General features: G+C 43.8%; 1 protein-coding gene across 2 annotated transcripts in view; it reads right to left on the bottom strand.

The window, feature by feature from the left end:
- The window catches only part of LOC147459610 (uncharacterized), a 31,383-nt gene extending 11,955 nt beyond the window's left edge, over window positions 1-19,428 (bottom strand). The window contains exons 1-2 of one of the 2 annotated variants that reach the window (XM_086510828.1): window positions 18,484-19,428; window positions 17,473-17,580 (exon numbers count right to left, since the gene is read on the bottom strand). In XM_086510828.1, coding sequence (XP_086366954.1) covers window positions 17,473-17,580; window positions 18,484-18,868 — 493 coding nt within the window. In that variant the 5' untranslated portion in view covers window positions 18,869-19,428. The remainder of the gene's footprint in view (window positions 1-17,472; window positions 17,581-18,483) is intronic. The other variant, XM_086510829.1, reaches the window with a different exon arrangement.
- Between the last annotated feature and the right edge of the window lie 986 nt (window positions 19,429-20,414).

Raw genomic sequence — 20,414 nt, 5'->3', positions numbered from 1 at the left:
GGAAAGACAGCATTACAGCCAGCAGTGTTGCCCCAAAATTACCTGGTTTATGTCACTCATCGGCATGCCTCGCGCTCACAGGGCTGGGTGGTGTGGCATATCATCGTTACATGCGAGCCTCTTCATTTGCCACACTACGAGCACATACTGAGCCGGTACCCCCACTTGGCCTATTCTCTGGCGAAGTGTCGCGTGGATTCAGTAAACGACATCATTTCCCAGCAGCCTTTAGTTCGGGTTCACAACGAGTTACAGCTTCCGGACTACACGCCTTTGACGCCAGACGACACACCTCCTATCGACGAGGTGGAAGATATCGAGGATTCAGATCTTGGACCAGATTTCTTAGAGGAGTGGGACGCAGCATCAGCAGCAGCTTCACTCTTTTACGGCAACCACACCTCTCCAGCTTCTCCGAGATATTCCCTCTGAGCCGTCAGAATGTCAGAGACAGGCAGTGCTGCACCAAACGATCCGATAGCCATCCTCAGAGAACAGATGCCCGTCCTCCAGGAGGCCCTCTCCACCGGTCTACTAAAGGATACTGCATTCCTTTGGTGGCGTCGCCGCATCAAAAATGGAAAAATCACCGCTGCTTGGGACAAATTCCGGCGCGTTCTTTGCAAGGCTTTTGAGCCTGCAAATGCCGATTTCCACGCCCGATCTTCTCTTCGCCGCCTAAGCCAAACTTGTTCCTTGGCCGCGTACATCTCAGAGTTTCAGAAATTAACTCTTGAGATAGAGACTCTCAGTCCTTCCGACAAACTCCACAGTTTTATTGACGGACTTGAGCCTTCCCTGCGAGATGATGTCCATAAATTTAACCCTGCCACACTGGATGCTACAATCGCTTATGTTGAGCGTCTTGGTGACAATCGGCGCCCACTTAGAAGTTTCCTTCCTGGTGATCGAGTTTTCAATTCTGCAAGCTCTTCACAACGTAATTACCAAGGACAAGGTGGTCAGAATCAGCATTCATTCTCAGGAGCTCACTCTTCGAGACAATCCTCTGCTGGACAAACTTCTTTCCGACCCCAATCTTCTGGACAAGCAGCCACTTCAAGAGCCTCCTCTTCGGCAAATAATCAGAATCGACGAAACAATCGTCCCAATCATAGAAGGAATGGTCGTCGTGATTTTCAGCCGAATATGTCCTCAAGACAGCAATCCTCTTCATCAGCTCCTTCAACCTCCAACTCCAACCGTACAGGATTATGTACAATTTGTCATGGAGATCACACATGGTATGAATGCCCCAAGAAGCCAAATCCTTCAAATCCTCGCCAGAATTCTCACATGGAGACCACAGTTGCAGAACCTATCCACAGCCAACCTCCTGTCCCAGACAAAGGCAAACAGGCAGCACGTTGTGTTCGAGTTTCCAAGGTTGTAAGTGCCTTAATGATGAATGCTCGGAATCACGTTACTGCTCCAGTGGATCTTTCGAATCAGGTTCTCAGCCTCCTTGGCTTTGTTGGCAAGCAGCCAATCAACGTTCTTGTGGACAGTGGATGTTCTACTAATTTCGTCAGCACATCTTTGATTACTAAACTGCGCCTTCAAACTCAACCTAGTGAGGCAGCTTACCAAGTAGAACTTGCTGATGGTTCCTTCCTCGAGTGCAACCAAAGGATTGAAAAGCTGGATTTTCAGATACACGATTACCAAGATCAGCTTGGTTTTTCAGTTATGCCCTTGTCACATTACGACTTGATCCTTGGCCAATCTTGGTTATTTCAGTATGATCCAATAATCAATTTCAGAGATCACTCAATTCGGCTCTTTCACAAGCAACAGGAAATAGAGCTTCGTGGTCTTTTCAGTGCCAAACCCATTATATTGGTTTCTGCTTTACAAGTCAAACGGCTGGTTCGAAAACGTGATTGTGCTACAGCCTTAATCATGTTAAGAGATGTTAAACCCGGTGCAGAAGAAGCAGAAGTTAAATCCTCCTCAAATATTGCCTATTTGCAGCAACCCTTCTTTCAACCACATTTGGACTTGTTTCCCGACGAGCTACCAACAACTTTGCCTCCTCGGCGTCCCGTGGATCATCCCATTGATTTGATCCCCGGCCAACCTCCACCAATTCGAGCCCTTTATCGAGTTTCATACTCAGAGTCTCAAGAGATACAGCGGCAGCTAGAAGATTTATTGGATAAAGGTCATATTCGCCCAAGCAAAAGTCCCTTTGGAGCTCCTGTTCTGTTGGTCAAAAAGAAGGATGGATCTATGCGTCTTTGCATCGACTATCGTGCTTTGAATAAGTTGACGATCAAAAACAAGTTTCCCCTGCCTCGCATTGACGAGTTATTTGATCAGTTACTGGGAGCAAAGATCTACTCCAAAATTGATCTAAAATCAGGGTATCACCAAATTCGCATTCGCATTGGTGATGAGCTTTGCGCACAAAGTATGGTCACTATGAATTTCTCGTATTACCATTCGGGTTAACCAATGCCCCGGCCTCTTTCATGACGCTCATGAAATGAAATATTCGGACCATACTTGGACAAGTTTGTGATCGTGTATTTGGATAACATTTTAGTTTTCAGTCGAACGATGGCTGATCACAAGGAACATTTGAAGCTTGTCTTCCAAGTTTTGCGAACCAATGTGCTATACATCAATAAGAAGAAAAGTGATTTCTTCAAGAATCAGGTGGAATACCTTGGTCACATTATTTCTGTCAGTGGCGTCGGTCGATCCCAAGAAAATACAGGTCATAGTGGATTGGCCTTTACCGCTCACCATCTCAGATGTGCGCTCTTTTTTGGGACTTGCAAACTTTTATCATACCAAGGTCCACAAATTCTCCAACATTGCAGCTCCTTTGATTGAGCTTACCAAGCAGGATAAACTTCAATGGACTGAAGAAGCAGAACAGTCGTTCAAAGCCCTTAAGCATGCCTTGACGACAACTCCAGTTTTGGCTATTGCAGATCCTACTCAATCTTTCAGGTCATGACCGATGCGTCAGATCGTGCTTCTGGAGGTGTTCTTATGCAGAATGAGCGTGTCGTTGCTTTTGACAGCCGCAAATTTTCAGCCATACAAATGAGATACCCAGTTTATGACAAGGAATTTCTAGCCATTGTTCATGCTTACCGCACTTGGAAACACTATCTTCTTGACGCAGATTCCGTGGTGCAGACAGATCATCAATCATTAACATACATTTTTACTCAACCGGTGATGAATCCTCGTCAAGGACGATGGGTTGAGTTCTTGGCAAATTTTCATATGATTATTCAATACGTGTCAGGCCTTGCAAATGCAGTTGCAGATGCCTTAAGCCGTCTTCCTCGAGCCATCAACTTTGCCATTTCCGGTGTGCAAATGGAAATACCTGATTGTTTCAAGCATAACTATTTGATGATCGAGATTTTGGGGATGCATTTCAAGCTCTTAAATCCTCTACTCCGACTCCTGCAGAGATGAATATGTTTGCAGCTTACACCATTGTCAATGACTTGCTGTATTACATTGATCGCATTTGTGTTCCACACAATACACCATTGCGGAAAATTTTGATCCAAGAACGTCATGAAGTCCCTTTTGCTGCTCATCCAGGCATCAACAAGACATACAGATTTTTATCTACAACATATTTTTGGCCACAAATGCAACAAGATGTTATCAAGTTTGTCAAAGCTTGTCATTCCTGTCAAACAATGAAGGCCTCTCGACAACTTCCTCAAGGGTTACTTCATCCTTTGCCCGTACCTCAAGAAAGATGGGAAAGTGTCAGCATGGATTTTATCACTACATTGCCTCGTTCTCAAAAAAGCAATGCACAGATTCTCGTAGTGGTGGATCGGTTTTCAAAGATGACACACTTTATTCCTTGCAAGAAAGCTGTCTCGACACCAGACGTTGCGCAATTATTTGTGCAACACATTTTCAGATTACATGGATTACCAAAGTCTATTGTTTCAGACAGAGATCCAAAATTCACAGGGCATTTTTGGACATCCCTTTTCAAATCCCTTGGTACAAATTTGTTATTCAGCTCAGCATACCATCCTCAAACTAATGGGCAGACAGAAAGAGTGAATCAAATTTTGAAAGAAATGCTTCGACATTACATACAAATTCGATTGGGATCATGGGAAGAGTATTTGCCACTTGTAGAGTTCCCATACAATAACTCTATCCATTCAGTAACTCGCGTGACTCCATTCCAAGCAGCTTATGGGCATACTCCTCTTATACCGACAAACTTTGTTCTTCAACACAAAGTAGCTCTAGCAGATCAGTTGGTTCAAGAAATGCAAGATGTACTTATTCAAGTACATGACAAGTTGGTTCATGTCCAACAAAAGTACCAGAAACAAGCCAATAAGCATCGACGACATGCAGATTTCCAAGAGGGAGATTTGGTTTTATTATATGTAGCACCTCGTCGCTACAAAACTGTGAAATCGGTCTTTCCAAAGTTGCGCCCTCGCTTCTATGGACCTTTCAAAATAATCAAGAAGTACTCAGTTGTCAGTTACAAGTTGGAACTTCCACTCTCATGGGGAAAACTTCATCCAACTTTCCACATTTCTTGGCTCAAACAATACATACAAGGAGATTCGCCAATTCCAGACTTATCTTCTTATGTGCCAGAAATTGAAGATGAACACATAATTCTTGTTCCAGAAAAGATTCTTGATGTAAGACAAAAAGAAACAAGACGAAAGATCACAACAGAATTTCTTGTCAAGTGGATGGATCTTGATGAGTCAGACTCAACTTGGCAGACGGATGAAGATATGCAGCAGTACCCAAACCTCCTTCAAGAATTCTTTGAAAAGCGGAAGACTTTCATATGAACACGGGGTTTTAATATAAATGGGAGGGAATGTCACGATTGTGACTTGTTACACTCTTCTTGATTCATTACAGATGCAGATGCGAAGTGTGACCAACCCAGGAGGACTCCTGTTCTCGAATGGTCACACCCCTTCGCCCAAAAGACATACCTCTTCGCCAAAAGCCACACTCCTTCGACGACTGGTCACACCCCTTCACCGTACGGATGCGACTCTTCACCCAATGGTTGCAGCTCTTCGCCGAAAGGATGTGTCTTTTCGCCTAAAGTCATGTCTCTTCACAAAGAGACATGCCTCTTCACTGATGACTATTCAATTCCTATAAAAGGAACCCTTGTATCACACTTTCAATCAATCAAACACAGAGTCTTCTAAGTCTTGTTCTAAGTTCAATTTCAGTTTCTTAAGTCTTAATCATGAGTTTAAGTACTTAATTAAGGATTAGCGACTAGAATCCTTACATCGATAATGCATGAAGATGCAAACCTTGTTGTCAAAGTGAGTCGACTACCATCAAATTTTTTTCTGCTAGCCAGAATGAGATGAGCCAATTTCCTTTTCAAGATTGGAACAGCATTTGAAAAACCTCTCTTGAGCGCCTTTTTACGCACCATGATATTTCGACACGAGAATCTCTATTTGAGATGTGTTTGATAGCTTTGAGTTTCTCTACTCATTGGTCATTGATCATCGAGTATGCTTGACCACTAAATTCTAAAGTAGCAAGTTATGGTTGCAGTATACGCTTCTCCATAAGCAAGTCCAGCAATGAATTCTTATGTTTCAAGATGGAAAGAACTACCTTAACCACATATGGGAGAACATCCCTGAGAATCAAAGTGGGTTTGCTCTATTGTGAACCCAGTTTGAACATACTTTCAGAGAATGCTATGGCTAGAATCTTATCTGCCTAAGATTTTGCAAGCTGTCATCCATGTTGGCTTTGTGGCTTGACATGTCAACAGTTTGTGACAATCATAAAAAATAATTCACCATGGAAACCTGTTGATCTCGATCGAGGAGCCTAAACCCTAGAAGCAACAAAAGAAGCAAGAGCAGCAGAAGCAGTAGCAGAAGAAGTTTTACCAACTTGCAAAGTCTTGCCGAGCGGCCTATTTATAAAGAGGAGTTCCCACCAACTTATGGGACCCTGTCCGATGGGGACCCAAGTCACCAGAAGTAAAGCCGGCACACACGCACAGTAAAAGGTGATGGCGTGGCACTGTACGGACAGCTTGCAATTTCTGGTGACATTCTGACAAGGCACTTCCGCGTTTTGCACTGCTGTTTGTTGACGTGGCAAGTGTACAGATTTCCATAATTCACGCTGGCAGCTCTTCACGCCAGTTTTTGGGACCAAGTGCTTTTACAACTTGAAGTTTTCATGTAACTGCTTTTCATGGCCAAGGGCCTTTAAATATGAGCCAAGGGCTCATTCTCTGGCACTCTTCCGAGTGAAGGTGTAGAGCGCGCGTATCGGCATTGTAATGAGTTCAAGCAATATAAAGAAATACCAAAAGGGGCGCCAAGGTTTGGGGCGGTTTTATTGAGTTTATGGCAGGTCCATACCATTTTTTTTTAAAGACCGGCCGTCCACTTAATAAGTGGGCAGCCCTCAATTAGAATAAGCAAAAAAAATCCAACGCTCCTTTAATTGGGCAACCCACGATCTCTCTCTCTTTTCAGTTGAGCACTTGGAATCCCTCTCTTTGGGGTCCTTCTCCCTCGCTTATTCCTGCCGAGCAAGGTCGCCCCTATTCTCGTCGGTTGCCAAGAACAATAAAAGCGCTCTCTCGCTCACATACCAAGAAAAAAGGCCAACGCTAGCAAGGAGGAGGGGTTGCTGCAGATTTCCGCCATGAAGTCGACGCCGCCGGTGATGTCCATGGCTACCCCGAGTGTACCGGCGGATGATGCCAAGACCATGTAGGCGAGCTCCATCGCGAAGAAGTGCCTACAGAGAGTGTTCCCATCGTGCTATTTTTCTCTGTTTTCAGCCCACAAATGGAGCAAGGGGGCCCTTGAGGGATGGGACCCGACATCCCTGTGTCGTCTCTTTTCTCTTTCTTGTCTCTCTCTTTCTTTCAATTCAGTTCACTTCTTTCAAGTGAAGTAAAGTGTCCCTTGTGTTTGTGCAAAGTACTAGATCCAAGCTAAAACCATAAACACTTCCGCTACACCTGACAACTCCAACATTTCCCATTTATTGAAGGGTGCACGTATAAGACGATGCTTCACCGAATGCGTACTTGGAGGTGCCTGCCATATGGTGCACGGCACAGGGTAGATGTCACAAAGTGATGACGTGGCTACCGATAGCAGAAACCCTAATTTCTGCCAAAAACCCTAAAAATCCTGCAAACCCTAATTTCTGTTGAAACCCTTAAGTGGCTGGAAATCGTAAAATATGGTGCCAGTGCCACGTGGCAGCAGGTACGGATTCCCAGATTTTGCGGAGGCTGAAAAAAAGCTCCTAGCGACGCAATTTTTAGCAGCTTTTTGGCTACCCTTTGAGAGAGAGAGAGAGAGAGAGAGAGAGAGAGAGAGAGAGAGAGAGAGAGAGAGAGAGAGAGAGAGAGAGAGAGAGAGAGAGAGAGAGAACTTGCTTTATTTTGCTCTCTCTTGAGATAGAGAGAGAGAAACTGCTTTTGACTGAAAGCTTTTGGGGCTCAGCTTTTGGGCATCCCTTGTAATCTTTTTATTAGTGGTTTAGGGCTCACTTCTCAGAGCATCTGGACGCAGAGTCTGAGAGTGAAACCCTAATCGCTCTCTGTACTTTGACATTGATTTAATACATAAAGAAAAACCGAAAGGGGCGCCAGTCTTTGGGGCACGAAACTCCGCCGGGCCAGTGCAAATCTATTGTGATCTGTGAATTGTTTTGAAGTGGTTATTTGGTGCTGTCGCGATTGATTCTTGACTTGGAGTGTCCAAATCTGATACAATGGTATCAAAGCATGGCCGATTTCTCTTCTACGAGAAATCCGATCCCCAATTTTTTTTTTCCCGCAGCAACTATCGCTTCGCGCAAGGATCAGTGGACTCCCTCTGCATCTGGTGATGCGAACACGGATCACAACGAAGATTCCAGCAGAGAGTATGGCCCGCCTCGGCGTACTCAGGCAGAGCAAAGAGAGATGAAGCGTCGTCACTTGATCGGCGATGCAACAAAGATGATGCTTAGTTTTGCGAAGGATCCGAAATTGGCAAAATATATGAGCAAGACTTCTTTTCAGGAAGTGCATGCGCAGTGGCAGAAAATCACTACCCACCCCTGAAACCCGAAAGGGGCGCCAGTCTTTGGGGCACGAAACTCCGCCGGGCCAGTGCAAATCTATTGTGATCTGTGAATTGTTTTGAAGTGGTTATTTGGTGCTGTCGCGATTGATTCTTGACTTGGAGTGTCCAAATCTGATACAATGGTATCAAAGCATGGCCGATTTCTCTTCTACGAGAAATCCGATCCCCAATTTTTTTTTTCCCGCAGCAACTATCGCTTCACGCAAGGATCGGTGGACTCCCTCTGCATCTGGTGATGCGAACACGGATCACAACGAAGATTCCGGCAGAGAGTACGGCCCGCCTCGGCGTACTCAGGCAGAGCAAAGAGAGATGAAGCGTCGTCACTTGATCGGCGATGCAACAAAGATGATGCTTAGTTTTGCGAAGGATCCGAAATTGGCAAAATATATGAGCAAGACTTCTTTTCAGGAAGTGCATGTGCAGTGGCAGAAAATCACTACACCACCCCTGAAACCCACTCTCAAGAAACCTTCTGATCACAAACAGTATTCAGAGAAGGAATTACAAGAGGTGGTTGATGCACGGGTTGCTCAGCTTTTTAACGCGCAACAAAAAGCCAAAAAGCACGGCAAAAAGCAGAAGAAAGGCACTGACTTCCCGGGATATTTTGGTTGTCGGTCGACATTTGACAAGGAAAAGAAACAGAAGAAGCGTGTTCGATTTGAAGGAGTACCCAATTCTTCTTCTTCTTCTTCTTCTTCTGACAGTTCTTCTAGCTCTTTAGATTCGAGCGAAGAAGACAGAAAAGGTAAAAAAGCGAAGCAAGAAACAAAGCTTGGAAAAGGGCAAGAAAAAGACAAAGAAGGCTAAATCTCGCCCAGAGACTGACAGTTCTACTGAGGACTCATCTACAGACAGCTCAGATTCCGATGACGAAAACTTTTATGAGAACAAGAAGAATTTTTACAAAGCCAACCAGTATGACTTTCTCGAAGATAAAAGCAAGAAAGTCCGAGAGTTTAAGGAAGGTGGCCACTCGATCAAGTTTGATACTTTTCAGGATACTCAGATGCTTCGAAGGCTTTGTCTTTTATACAGCAGTTTGACATCGCTTTCGCGGGAGGATTCTATTCAAAGCACTCCAAGATTTGGAGAGCTACCTCTTACTTTAAGGGGAATGCTCGTACTTGGTGGTCCACGCTTCTTTTAAACAATACTGCGCCAATTAAATGGCTGAAATTTAAGAAGCTTTTTATTTCTTCTTTGTTGACGCAAGAATAGGAACGAGATGTACGAGCTGCTTGGAACCATCTTCGGATGACCAAGAAAGATACAATCAATGCTTACTGTGAAAGATTCTAGAGCTCTTTTCTACCGCCTCTTCATTCAAGAAGATCTCATTCAGAGAATAGATTGAGCGGTTCACCTTGGGTCTACCTATAGAGATCCGAGATCATTGCTTGGAAAAGAAGTCGGCTTCTATTCAGGAGTTGATGAGTCATGCAAAGCGGGGCTTTACCATTCACTCTGGCAGTCTGACCTACCCCACAGATGAGGCCATGACACAACGAGCCGAACAGACTTCTGGGAATGAAAGTAGAAAGAAAAAGGGCAATCCAGAGAAAATGGATACACGACCCAAGCTTACTCCTGAGGAGAGAGCTCGCTTCATCAGAGAGGGGAAGTGCTTTGGATGCGGGGGAACATGGACGTATCTCCGCGAAGTGCCCTAAAAAGGCACAGAAAGGATAGAATGATAAAGACGACGACAGCCTGAAAGTTCGAGAGCAGCTGAGGAACGTGGCAGAAAAGGCAGATAGAAAAGCAGAACTGGTACCACATGGCGTGATACCTGCACCGAATCAAATGAATGGAAGTACAAACTTTGCCGCTTTTGGGGCAAAGTGACGGATCAGGAAGCTCTTTTGAAGGAGCCAAGGCCAACTTCTTTTCACTTGGAATTGGCAGCTCGATTTGGAATTACGCTCGACAGACTGACGCCACAAGCGGAGGTAGTTCGGTTGGCACCCGGATGGGATGTTGCCGTTACACCGAGCATTGACAAACTTCGTTTGCAATGACAGGGGTGTGCAAGGCACGCGAGTGACGTTCTACTCAGGATCCCTTGGTACCACAAGAACTACACCGTCGTTGACTACCAAGCCGAGAAAGCAACTTTGATAAATGAAGGGCTCAAAGATTGTACTTGATGAACTTCAGTTTCTTTACTCATTCCTTTAGGAGAGAACTGAACGATGGCTAAAGGTTGAATATGTTTTGACATGATCAAAAGAACGCCAAGATTTTTCTCCACACTCATGCCGATTGCTTTTTAAAGGGCTTGAAGATCATACCATTGACCTGATACCTGGAAGCACGTCACCGAACCGGCCACCTTACCGTGTGAGCTGAGTCCAGACTGAAAAGATTATGAACCCAGTGAAAGACCTCTTGGAAAAGGGTCTTGTCCAGCATAGTACTTCACCGTATTGCTCTCCACTGTTGTTGGATTTGAAGAAAGACGGATCTTGGAGAATGTGCATCGATTATAGAGCTCTCAACAAAATCACCATCAAGAACAGATTTCCGATTCCTAGGATCGATGATATACTCGACACGTTACGGGGATCCTCGTGCTTTAGCAGGATTAATCTGAAGAGTGGATATCATCAGATCCGAATCGCGACGGGAGACATCTACAAGATAGCCTTCCGGACTACTTTTTGGATTATTTGAGTTTTTGGTGATGCCTTTTGGCTTAACCAATGCTCCTACGACATTTAACCGGATGATGGACAGGATTTTTCGAGAGTACAAGCTATTTGTTGGCACTTGCTTTGATGATATCATTGTTTTCTCCAAGAATGAAGCAAAACACAGAGATCATATGCTTCACAGATGCATTTTTTTTGGGACACTGTCTCTCGGCAGCAAGAGTGCAAATGGATCCGGCCAAGATAGACACTATCCGTGATTGGCCCGATTTGAAGAATGTCCATGACGTTGGAAGCTTCTTAGGACTGTGTTCGTACTACAGACGGTTCATTCGAAGGTTTGCAGCGGTTGCTTCCCCTTTGCATATCAAGAAAGGAGTCCCTTTCTCGTGGGGATCCACAGAGATGACTGCCTTTCAAACATTGAAAGAGAAATTGACTACGGGACCAGTTTTGACTTTGCTGGATTTGCAGAAGTCATTTGAAGTATATCAAGGTGGAAAGGTACGTAGTGTACGGTACGGTTTAGGTACGTACGGAACATACTTCCGTACTCAACCAACCTTTAGGTACGTGATAGGTACGTACCATTTGTAAAAAAAGAAAATTACACTAAATTTAAGTTCACAGACCTTTCAAAAGAGAGTCTTTTGTAATCCTGGTCGATTAAAAAAGCCTAAGGCTCTCTCCCTTTCACCCTATTATCCCAAACTGAAAGCGCCTCTAGCGCGAGTGGTCCGTGGAGAAAATGGCCACAAAAAAAAAAAAAAACTTGCCGTATTGTACCGTACCATACGTACTGTACCATACGGAATCGTAAGGTACGTACGTACGGATTCCACCTTGAAGTATATTGTGATGCTTGTGGTCGTAGTCTAGGTGCGGTCTTCATGCAAGAAGGCCATGTCATTGCTTACGAGAGCCAATTGTTCTCTAGGCCGGAAATGACAACACAGATATATGACTCATGAGAAAGAGCTTTTGGCGGTTATCCACGCTCTTACTCAGTGGCGGCATTACCTACTCGGAGCGGATTTTACTGTCTTTATAGACCATCAGAGTTTGCGCTACTTCTTGTCACAGAAGCAGCTTTCGGAAAAGCAGATGCAATGGGCGAACATCTTGTCACAGTTTCACTTCCAGATTGTCCATGTGCAAGGACAGAATAATGTGGTGGCAGATGCTTTGTCTCGGAAGCCGTTGGTTCTAGCTATTTCCGCGATACATCATAGGAGCTTCGAGGATATGGTCGATCAGTATGCCACAGATACAAATTTTGCAGATATTTTCACACGGATACGAGATGGGGAGACAGTAGCAGGATACTCCATTCGGGAAGGCTACTTGATGAGAAAAACCATGTTGTGCGTTACACAGCCGTTGAGGGAAAAGGTTATGACTGAATGGCACTGTCCACCTTTTACGGGTCATCATGGCATTGCTACCACCATGAAAGGGGTAGAGAGATACTTCTTTTGGCCGAGACTCAAAAAGGATGTAAAAGAGTTTGTGCGTAGTATGCCAGAAGGTCAAGTTTGACAAGCATAAGGCACAGGGATTGTTACAACCTTTACCCATACCCACCCGCCCCTGGGAAAGTATTGCAATGGAATCATGGATTTCATTTTTTATCTCCCGAGAACACGGAATAATCACGATGATTTTCCGATTACATGGCACGTCTGAGACGATTGTCTCCGACAGAGACCCCAGATTTATGAGTGTTTTGGAAGGCAATTTGGGAGAACATTGGCACGCGGTTGCAGTTCTCGTCATCGTTCCACTTGCAGACTGACGGGCAATCTGAGATGAGTGCTCCGAATTGTGCTCAAGGTTCCTTTTGTTCTTATGGAAGGGAGAGCCTTCCGTTCTTAATGAGAGAATGCTATGACCACAACAAAGTGAATGGACACTATGCGTGCAAGTGTATGAGACTGAGAGATAGAGAGAGAAGAGAAATACGACACCAGAGACGTAAAACCCTCCTCCGAAGATCCCACTCTCGTCGGCGAGAGTGGTCTACTTATGATTGCACAAACTGGTACAAACTGAATGCATGTGACTGATGCAAGTCTAGGCTATGTCGATGATGACGACGGGGATGGCGACATCGGTCTAAGGGCTGAAATCTGCAAGTGAGTATCTGCTGTCCAAAAACGCTATGGGCTGAAATCTGCGACTAGTCAAAAAACGCTGATCCTGGGGCTGTTTCTGTGGGTCTTTGACACTGAAAATCTGCAGGTTTAGGCTGAAAACTGAGGCTTCTTGGGGCTGAGTCTGCTACTCTTTAGGGGCTGAACTTCCCGGTCTTTCTACTGCTGAAATTGGCAAGGCTGAAAGCTGAAAAGGGTGAGATCTGTAGCGGCTGAGGTGGGGACCAAAAACGCAGGAGGCTGGAATCTGTAAAACGCTAGGGTCTGGGTTCTGTGGCGATGATCTTCTGATGGAGAAACGCCAAGCTGATGCAGGTGATGGCGATGTTCTCCTGCTGAAAACGCTAGGGATGAAGCTAGCAAAAGCTAGGTGCTGATGTCTTTGCTTGGAGGGGATCCACCAAGTTCTTGCTTGAGAAGTTGCCTGCTGAGCTTGGCTCATGTTGCCTCTTCTGCCAAATAGTGCTAGTCTAGGTTTGCTTATATACAAACTTACTCAATTTGCCATACCTACTTCCCAACAAAAGTCACTTAAAAATAATAAGTGAAAAATGTCAAAAATAAGGAAAATAGGCCTATGCACTGTAAAAATGCTACTGATGGGATCTGACTGGAATCTGATGGTCGCTAGGGATGAAGCTAGCAGAACGCTAGGTGCTGATGTCTTTGCTTGGAGGGGATCCACCAAGTTCTTGCTTGAAAAGTTGCCTGCTGAGCTTGGCTCTTGTTGCCTCTTTTGCCAAATAGTGCTAGTCTAGGTTTGCTTATATACAAACTTACTCAATTTGCCCTACCTACTTCCCAACAAAAGTCACTTAAAAATAATAAGCGAAAAATGTCAAAAATAGAGAAAATAGGCCTATGCACTGTAAAAATGCTACTGATGGGATATGACTGGAATCTGATGGTCATGCTATGTGCAACCAGAGGATATGCATCTAATCTAAGTGTCTGGACATGCACGATCTGCGAACAGACTCACAAAAGCGCCGGATCGCTTCCTATTCTAGACTCACTTAACTGAACTGAACCCTGGTCATGCTATAGCTTGTCCACGGACACATAGGGTTGGATGTGTCGCGTGACAAGAGGCTTTTTCCAAAGCTTAGTATGCGATATTACGAACCTTTCCAGATTACTAAAAACATAAATGATGTCTCCTTCCGATTGAAACTGCCAGATACTGAGGATTCACAATGCATTCCATGTGGGTCTCTTGAAACCTTTTTAAGGGTGGTGTCTGATGATGGGGAGCCTGATGAGAAACCCGAAGTGGAAGAAAACGAGGAGACCCTTGTTCCTGGACATATTTTGGCACATAGGGATACGAAGAAAGGTAAAGTCCGAAGGCGGTTCTTGGTTAAGTTCAAGAACTTTCCTACATTTGATGCGAAGTGGATGGAGGAGGAGGACCTAACAAATACTCCTCGGATTGTGGAACTTTACCTCGATGTTTTGGTTTAGCATAGTCTACTCCAAACGGAACCCAGAAATTCAGCTAAGCAGGAGATCTGGTGCAGTGGGATGCACAAGAGGGGAGTTACTCCGCTCCTTTGTTAACAGATGCCTTGATTTTGATACTAAAGTCACTGATGTCTCTTAGAGCTTCAGGGATACTGAGAGCTGACAGTATTCTGCTGGATGACTTTATGAAATGGAATTCTTGATTATGATACTGATTTGTTCTTGACTTCTCTCAAGTGCAAGAACTGATAAACGAAATGACTACAATATTTTGGTCTGATTGATCTCGAATAGACATGGTTGCAATAGGGGTTAGTCAATCGAACATCGATGAGGTCCCGATTGGACCTAGATGTGATTGCTAGCTACATTGCCGATAAATCATGATCTAAGATCCGAATGAATGTTGAATGTCTAGTGATGTCCTGTGATGTGACTGTCGATTTGGTACATGTGCTAGATGTGTGTCCCTAGTACGTAGGTACTAACAGTCGGTGTCTGCTAAGACGGTTTATGGCTTCTGTTGGTTTTGCAGGAGTAATCGCGGTCGATTACAATGCTTTCAAGAGGGGGGTATGTCACAAAGTGATGACGTGGCTACCGACAGCAAAACCCTAATTTTTGTCAAAAACCCTAAAAATCTTGCAAACCCTAATTTTTGCCAAAAACCCTAATTTTGCAAAAACCCTAACCCTAACTGCTGGTTGAAAACCTAAGTGGCTGGAAAGCCTAAAATCTGGCGCCAGTGCCACGTGGCAGCAGGTACGGATTCTCGGATTTTGCGGAGGCTGAAAAAAAGCTCCTAGCTACACAATTTTTAGCAGCTTTTTGGCTACACTTTGAGAGAGAGAGAGAGAGAGAGAGAGAGAGAGAGAGAGAGAGAGAACTTGCTTTATTTTGCTCTCTCTTGAGATAGAGAGAGAGAAACTGCTTTTGACTGAAAGCTTTTGGGGCTCTGCTTTTGGGCATCCCTTGTAATCTTCTTATTAGTGGTTTAGGGCTCACTTCTCAGAGCATCTAGACGCAGAGTCTGAGAGTGAAACCCTAACCACTCTCTGTATTTTGACATTGATTTAATACATAAGAAATACAGAAAGGGGCACCAATCTTTGGGGCCAATATCTCTAGGCACGGAACTCCGCCGGGCCAGTGCAAATCTATTGTGATCTGTGAATTGTTTTGAAGTGGTTATTTGGTGCTGTCGCGATTGATTCTTGACTTGGAGTGTCCAAGTCTATTACAGTAGAATTTGCAAGCCGATGCCTCTCCATACAAATTTGCTAATGGTGGTCCATCTAATAGCATGATAGGGAATGTAGAGTGTGAGAGAACATCTCTCGTACATGGTGCCATTGATGCCTAGCATTAGTCTCACCAAAAACTTGAGACAATCGCCTATCTAGAATATGCGGTGCATATTGCATGCTTAATATCGGGTGTGTAGCGCCTGGTTATTGTTGATGGCGATGGGCATATTGATAGTGATTGGTGTGTGCCTATCGACGTGCCTTGAGAGAGACCTCCTCCTCTTTATATAGGTGGAGAAGAAGACTATTTACATTTTTTTCACTGCCAGACACAGAGGGCTTGGATCCTGCCACGTAAACTACTGTTTGGGGCTATTTAGAAGGTTAAGATAATGACTAGATGCCCTCTAGCTCATGGGTGGCGATCCATGCTAGAGAGAGGAAATATAAATGATTTTATACTTTAATATTACAAAAATAGGGAATAGGTGAACGGGTAGAAAGATACAAAGAAAATTTACAAATTTACAAGCAATAATTGACGACTAACTAGCCACGGGACTGCTAAACTGAAGTCAAGTGGTCAGGAAATCCTCACAAGCCTGATGTTCCATCGTCGTAGCTTCGCGCATTCGGCGTTGTCACGTTTCCTTTTTGCAATCGCTTGTGTCACCAAAGGTTGCCGTCGAAACCTATTTTATTTTGTTTGCTTTATCTTCTTATTCTTGTATGTGTGTGCATATATGTATAGTGAGAGTGTGTGCGCGCTTGTGGATACAAGGAAGAAAGTAAATTGTGTGTTTCCACTCCTTAGCATCTCTTGAAAACGTTTAGTTCAGAGATTGTTGCAGTGATTTACCACCTCATCAATGGATTGCCAGTTATATATGCCACCCATTAGAACTCATGACTTGACATATGGGGCTACTCTTCGCATGAGAAAGTTGCAAGTCTTTGTCAAACATCGTTACCACATAATACGTATGTGGCCTTTCATAAAGCTTTTGGACTTATTGCCTTACAAGAGCTTATCAAAACTCTATACATATTCAAGGTACCACTACAAGGAGAAATTCTAGACATTCTCGGATGCTAGTGTTACTCTTAAACACTTACAAGTATTTAATTGAAAAAAAAAAATCTCATTACGTTTTTTTCCCATGTATCTAACGAGATAAGGTTTCCTTATCTCGCTAGGTTTTCAACTCTTTAGGCTCACCCTTAGTCAATGTTGAGGTAAGATATAGTCTACAAATCTCTAATGAGAAAATACAATTGTTTTCTTTCTTAGCTAGCCAAAAACACGGTTGCTAAGGTGGTTGCTCTTTATCTCAATGTGCTTCTCTATATACCTTCATAAGTTCAAAGTAGTCTAAACTCACGAATTATAAGAGGGAATAAAGCACTCATAAAACTATAAAAGCAAGGGACACGAGAAAAATAAAAAATAAAAAATAAATCTCTAAATCACTATATTTGCAAACTAGATAAACAGAACGTTATTAACCTAAAAATGCTTTTGGAAAAGGGACGCGCAAAATAAGTTGACGCAGCTTACTTGGCTAAAACTTAAAACAAGTACTCAACTTTAAACAAAAAAGGAAAAGGCATCTTAAAACCTTATCCTAGAAATTAAACTTCACACAACAACTTCTAAAGGAAGAAATTCTTTAAGTCCTAACGTAGGCTAAATACGAAATCGAAAAATGAATATTACTACAAACCTACGAAGAAAAGGTTGCAAATAACCAAAAAGGTACAAAGATCCAAACTTGACAATATGTGACCTCAACTTCGCTGCTTGTCCAAACAAGAAGAATAAGATTATCACCTTTATCATGCATAGCTTGGACAGCAGCTATGACATCCCTACTCACGTCGTCAGTGCCCAAGAGTAGGTGCAGGTTTGTAAAGAGGTCATTCATGCTTTGGACGTACTCTACAAAACCAATGAGCAACGTTTCTATTACCGAGGTCATTCATGCAGGTTTGTATAGAGGTCATTCATGCTTTGAACATACTCTACAAAACCAACGAGCTCAATGTGCTTCTCTATTTTCTTTGCCCAAAAATCTTGCAAGATCTTATTGCTCAATTGGTAGAGCATTGGGCTTTTAATCTACTAAAGTAAAAAGAAAATGCCATAACCAATGGATTCTCTTTCTAAGTCTTTGAACCATGTCCCACACCTCCATTTTACCTCGTTCTCTGAAAGGAGATAAACGACAACGAAAACAAGACAGAGCATTGTCACTGTGTGCATGTAAATTTCCTGTGTTTCATAATTTCCAACACTTAGCATTCCCCACTTAGAGGGACTGCACAGAATTAACCATCTCTATCTCTTCATTCATCCCTGTGTCCTGCCATCGCTACAAGATAATAAGGTAAGACGTAACAAATTGCAAAGGATACCTTCTTAGTCAGTATCAGATATGCAATACATCTACAGTCGTATTTCTTTCAAGGTACCCAAACTGTTTTCAGAAGCATTATTGGCACTTCAGCTCAAGATGCTTCCAAGGGGGGAACAGTGAATGGTACCCTACAGCTGGCACTTCACAAATAGCCCTGCTCAACTTCACACTCAGCAACAATGTTCCAACCTTGAAAAGCTCTAAACACCACCACGCCCAAAATTCAAGCATGACCAGTACTGGAATTTACTTCAGGAATGGTCGATTGTGACTGAGAATAATTATGATTCTAGAACTATCATTGTCCAATCAATTTATTTCAAATGTGCTGTTTTTTTTGTTAGTGTGGCCTTGTTGGCTATTCATTACACCACATTACCACAAAGCCTAGTAAAAGTTTAGAGGGTAAGAGAATGCCTGCTCACCTGAGGGTATGGTGATTGAATCAGCGATATGATCTAGTGGCCGTTGCAAATAACGGAAGCTGTCAGATGGGCTATTGAAGACTGCAAGCAGGCCATCTGACGTCTCGCAGCGCCGATGAGAAGCGGTCGTACGACTCTCACTGCTGATGCTATTACTGCAGCTTCTACTAGAAGAAGAAGCTGTCCTGTGGAGCAGCATACCATTATAGCTTGCTGCAAGATCGGAAAAATGTGGTCTCCTGTCCCACTGAGAAGAGATGGGAGGAGGGGATAGAGCCCCGTGGGTTGCTCTGGTATTCACATGCCTGGTCTGTTCCATAGACCATCCATCGCTGGCCTCGGTCATGTCCTGTGCCCGTGAAGCGGTACAGCAGACAGACCCCATCTTAACCAACCCACCGAGTGTCTGTCTTGATCAGGTTATAAATCAACTGCTACCATGGCACAGAGTTGCTAACCCTCCAAGAGCGAGAAGATAGAGGCGTAAAATTGTATTATGCTGAGGGGGACACCTGCGTCGATGTCTCCGATCTCCAAAGCGGAGCAAATATGGACTTCTGCAATTAAAAAGAAGCAACATCAAGAATAGGAAATGATTGCGAAGGCGCCAGCGAAATTAAGATCCTGCAGAGGATTTGGGATCTGATGATGAAGCTTTTGCGCTGTGTGTGAAAGCGATGAGCCGAGCTCTTAACTCTGCAGTAGCCATGGAGGCTCGACTTCCCAGAAAAACAGTGGAGCTATTGAAGATGCGGAAGAAAGCCGCCCGACTCTGTGTGCGGGCTGAAGAGAAGCATGAAACCTGCGAATCCTTGTATTCTCCCAGTCTACTCTCTCTAGGCTACTCCTCCTCAAGGAATGTGCACGCTCAAAATTAGCGCACTTGCACTCAAGTTGTTTGTCACACAGAAAGATCCTGCACATTAACTAGAGTCCGCTACATTCTCAAATTAGACATTCAATAATGTTCACCATTCACACTCCGCCACCTCTAGGCTTCTAGCTTCTCAAGTTCCAAGACAATGGACATTGGACAAACCAATTTCCCAAAAATATAGAATTTGAGAATGGGCATCAGCACTATTTTTTCCCGAATTTACACAAACCGCATCGGACGGCTTAGATCCCCGAAATGGGTGTGGGCCATTGATCCCCTCATGCCCATGCTCGTGTGAGATAGTGAGGAGGCTACGCGAAGTTCAGATGGGCCGGCCGTAGAAGGAGAGTGTATCGTTTGGGTTGCTACGATTGGATACACAAAATGGTCCGTGTCCACCATTCCTTGTGGTGACCCCTCGGAAGAAACTCATTTTCCTCATCAAAATAGAGATCTTGGAGTTTGGACTAACTGAGCTAAGTATACTTGAATCGAGGCGAGTTTAGCCGTCGATTCTAAGAATCAAGCTAGTTGTTTACATTCCTAACCATGTATACTATCATTTCGATTTTCGTCGTGATGTGTGAACAGTGGATGGAAAGGGATTCCTTGCACCTTTGTGCTTCATGAAGTGTAAGAAGTTCAACCTCGTCACACATACTTGACATGGCCAAAGCATAACAATCTAATGCACAAGAAGCATGATGAGAACTCAAACAAGTGAGACTAGATAAAGGTGCATCCAATTTACTGTCACACAAAGCCCTCGTGAAGTATGCACCAACCATTTTGGCATACCTCTAGCTTCCTCTTTTTTAGCCCTATCCTCATCAAGTGCATCATTTACATCTGTATCAGAAATAAATTGATCTTTGACCTCACTTAAAACTTGCGTCGGCTGAATATTTGTCTCATTTGGACATACATTTGTATTCCTACCATTCAAAGAGGCAACAAGGTATCAAAAATGTCATGTGACCTTACACCTATCTCTTTAGTACATGACAACAAGGGTTGAACTACATCTTCCATAAAAACAACATCTCAAGTAGTT

Source organism: Adiantum capillus-veneris, chromosome 4 (genome assembly GCF_014529385.1).
Source record: "Adiantum capillus-veneris isolate H3 chromosome 4, ASM1452938v2, whole genome shotgun sequence".
NCBI classification, from domain to species: Eukaryota; Viridiplantae; Streptophyta; class Polypodiopsida; order Polypodiales; family Pteridaceae; genus Adiantum; species Adiantum capillus-veneris.
Note: the sequence above shows the minus strand (reverse complement) of the source record. Positions and strands in the feature narration are given on the sequence as shown.